Source organism: Corylus avellana, chromosome ca6 (genome assembly GCF_901000735.1).
Source record: "Corylus avellana chromosome ca6, CavTom2PMs-1.0".
In the NCBI taxonomy this organism is placed as follows: domain Eukaryota; kingdom Viridiplantae; phylum Streptophyta; class Magnoliopsida; order Fagales; family Betulaceae; genus Corylus; species Corylus avellana.
The window spans coordinates 11,693,524-11,697,228 of NC_081546.1; the positions used below are offsets into that span (position 1 = coordinate 11,693,524).

Sequence of the window (3,705 nt, forward strand, 5' to 3'; positions counted from 1 at the left end):
ATGAATCCGGGGGTATAATAGATAGGATTGAATACACCAAATAATCTTCTCATGTATAACTATAATCCGTATCCAGTCCAGGACAAAGTTAAGCTTGTGTCCAAACGCATCCGTTTGGATGTGGGGAATACTTTCAAAGCAAGAAATAGATAAAGACTGTACCTTCCAGCTGGAATTGGAATCAATTGTTAATACATCTACGTGTCAACCTCGGCGCACGCCGTGCCGCCATGTGTCCTTCCAACCCCATCCCCCATTTGGCCGATTTATTCAGTAACTTCCACCTTTCAGCCATGCAAACACTCTCACCCACTCTGCTTTCCTCATATCATCTCCTCCTTCTCTCCACCATTTTCATTCCGCCAGCGCAGGGATAATCATCATCGGCGGGATTTTGCTACGAAAGTAGTGTGGTTGTTCGAAAAAAGGCTTCAAAAACTGCCAAAAAAAAAAAGAAAAAAAAAAAAAAAGAAGAAGAAGAAGAAAAGAAGAAGTATTTATTTGTTTCTTGCCATCATGCCACGGAGATATGCGTTTGGGAGGGCGGAAGATGCCACCCACCCTGACACAATGAGAGCCGCCTTGTCGGAATTCATCGCCACTTTCATCTTTGTGTTTGCAGGGGAAGGCTCTTTACTAGCTCTGGGTAATTATATATCTTCAGTTGTTTTCCATCCTCCCTAGATCGTTTATGGTGTTTGTATAAAATTCATGTGGTTTGTGTTTTGGCAGGGAAGATATACTACAAGGATACAGGGACGACGCCGTCGGAGCTAGTGGTCGTCGCGCTGGCGCATGCATTCTCTCTGTTTGTGGCAGTGTCAGTCAGCATGAATATTTCCGGCGGCCATGTCAATCCTGCCGTCACCATGGGCACCCTTCTCGGCGGGAGGATCTCCGTTCTCCGCGCCGTCTTCTACTGGATTGCCCAGCTTTTGGGTGCTGTTGTGGCAGCGCTCTTGCTCAGGCTTGTCACCAATAACATGGTACAACATGCCCACTTTTTTTTTTAATTTTTAATCCGGGTATCCAAGGCCTTCGGTTCAACTAAATTCGGAGACCCTACCTTATGAGATCCTCTTATGTTCTCAAATTCATAAATCTCACATCTCATCTAAGAATAGCCATGTTTCAGTATTTAGTGAGAAAGCTATTCTCAAACAATTTAATAAGCTTAAATGCTAAAACATGTCTTATTTTAGACGATGAATTTAAGAATTTCAAATTTTAAAAAAAATTATAAGAATCCCTCCCACCTCATCTCCTTTTATGGATGTTTACTTATAACGTGTTTGAGATTGTTCAGAAAAATAATCTTTTTATTAAAGAAAAAAAAAAAACCCTTATTTTCAAGAAGGCAAAAAAGGTGCTTTTTAAGTTTTTTTTATTAAACGGACTAATTTTTGCATAACACAACTTTTTTATTTAGTAAAAACACTTTTTGAAGATATAATTTTTCTTTTTTTAAAAAAAAAAAAAAAAAAGAAAATGCTGAAATTATTGTTATGATGTTTTTGGTGTTGATTTCAGAGACCAGTGGGGTTCTCCGTAACGGCAGGTGTAGGGGAGTGGCATGGGCTTATATTCGAGATCATTATGACATTCACGCTGGTTTACACTGTTTTTGCAACTGCCATCGATCCCAAACGGGGTAGCTTGGGGACGATTGCGCCGCTGGCGATCGGCTTCATCGTCGGAGCGAATATCCTGGCAGGCGGGCCGTTTGACGGAGCGTGCATGAACCCTGCCCGAGCTTTTGGACCGGCTTTGGTCGGGTGGAGATGGAAGAACCACTGGATCTACTGGGTTGGTCCCCTTCTAGGCGGTGGCTTTGCAGGCCTAGTGTATGAGTACATGGTGATTCCCACAGAGGTCCCCCATCACACCCACCAGCCCTTGGCTCCTGAAGATTACTAGTTTCGGCCTCTTGTTTCTATTTGTAATAAAATTGCATGTGGTTTAGGCCTTTGCTTTTGTTTGCTATCTCACATCTATGTTTGGTTTTATTTATATGTTTAATTTATGTTTTGGGTCGGAATCTTCTTAGTTTATCCATTGTCTGCAAGTGTTGTACTTGGTTACTTGTTAATAAAATGCAAACCTTGTTCCCTTCAGTAACTTTATGCTCCAGATCATATTAGTGCTGCTTTTGTTCCCCCCTCTGTAATTTCTTTTTCCTTTTTCCAATGTATTGCTTATGAAAAAAAAAAAAAAAAAAACCTCAGGTTAAATATACAAAGGCTAGTTTTTTCTGTAACATATATGGTTGATAACTGAAGGATTAGAATCATTTTGGCTGCTTCCAGAATCACAGTAAAATAGTTGATAGCATACGGATAACGTCGGTAAAAATAAAAAAAATCATTAGAGAGACTAACAAGGAAATTCTACAAAAGATTTAAGGCCAACTGGGTATAAATTTTATCACTATGATACAATGAACTGAGTAGAGTATAAATTCTACAAAAGAATGAATTGCTCAGAGATGAGCCAATCTACCATTGTTTCTCCAAGAGTGGAAAACAAAAAATGCGTAACATTGAATGAAGGGTGCAAGTAATAATTGTTTCAGGGAGGGGAAGGAAATGACATCATTTTAATACTATTTAGCAATGTTATTTAGTAGATTATTATAAGCAAATTATTATACGACTGAAATGACGTAGCAATAAAATTTAATAATTAATTATTTTTTAAAAAACTATTTCTTGTTAATCTAAAGATTAATTCTTATTGCCCCGTCATCTCAATTGTATGAGAGTTGTAAAATTATCTACTAAATAGCATTACTTTTAAAATAAATGAAAACAAACGGGTATACACGATTGGTATCGTGTTATGTGTTATGTTTGGTTATAGAATCTGGCAACCCAAGGAGCAAGTTTGGTGTTGTGAGGTGTTCTTTGGTTGGCAGAGTAATAATCGGACCAATAACAGGGAGAGAGTGTATCAGCAAATTTCCCATCAATGTAGATGCAAAATGGTAGCCAATTTTCACCCCCATTCATTCTTCTCTTCCGCTCTCTTGGGTATGCCAATGGTGCCTGCACATACCTGCATTACATCCAAGCCAAAACACACACATGAATCGGGTATATGACCAAACAAATGGCATGCTGGAGACGAAAGTGGGTGAGGAGTGAAGCAGTGAGAAACAATACCTGATACCATCAACCACAGCATCCCAGCAGAAATGGGTATGACCAAACACATGACATGCAGATGCACTCCCCTGGATTCCATGTATAGACCGTATGCGAACCTCGAGATAATCGGAGCCGATGATTTTGGGGAGCTTGGGATAGAATAGCATCCTCTTCTCTGGACATAGCTCTTGCCTTTTGAAACAAGGTATGTAATCAGTTATGAGATCTATGCCTACCACAGAGAGTAATAGGACACTCAACTCACAAAACAAAATAAGTGATCGGTACTTGAGGTTCAGGGGTTATTTGACAACGTTAATAATTGGCCAAATATATTAGCCAGGATGTTTAAACTGCCTCATTCAGTAATGCTATTGAACTTCACAAGAACCGCTGTAGCACGAACAATATGATGGGAATAAAGGCACAGAGTTGCACTAAAAACACAACGAAATGAGATACAAGGCTCCACTTGAGGTGGGAGTCAAACTGCAGTACAAAGACAAATGACCATAGCTAAAACATAACTCTAACAAACTACTGAACATATAATGCTACA

General features: G+C 39.4%; 1 protein-coding gene and 1 long non-coding RNA gene across 2 annotated transcripts; one reads left to right on the plus strand and one right to left on the minus strand.

Moving 5' to 3' along the window:
* Positions 1–300: 300 nt before the first annotated feature.
* On the plus strand, positions 301–2,118 carry LOC132183805 (probable aquaporin TIP3-2). The gene is made up of 3 exons (XM_059597235.1): positions 301–646; positions 733–986; positions 1,531–2,118. The coding sequence occupies exons 1-3, from the start codon at positions 517–519 to the stop codon at positions 1,915–1,917; spliced, it is 771 nt and encodes a 256-aa protein (XP_059453218.1). The 5' UTR covers positions 301–516; the 3' UTR covers positions 1,918–2,118.
* A 267-nt stretch (positions 2,119–2,385) lies between these two features.
* Positions 2,386–3,678, minus strand: LOC132183806 (uncharacterized). Its single transcript, XR_009440516.1, has 2 exons — positions 3,162–3,678; positions 2,386–3,054 (listed from the first exon to the last, which is right to left on the minus strand). It is a non-coding gene; the product is annotated as an uncharacterized LOC132183806 (long non-coding RNA).
* Positions 3,679–3,705: the final 27 nt, after the last annotated feature.

Coding starts and splice junctions, on each gene's coding strand:
- LOC132183805 (XM_059597235.1), top strand. CDS start 517: ATGCCACGGAGATATGCGTTTGGGAGGGCGGAAGATGCCACCCACCCT. Junction 647..732: donor AGGCTCTTTACTAGCTCTGG/GTAATTATATAT, acceptor GTGTTTTGGCAG/GGAAGATATACTACAAGGAT. Junction 987..1,530: donor GGCTTGTCACCAATAACATG/GTACAACATGCC, acceptor TGTTGATTTCAG/AGACCAGTGGGGTTCTCCGT.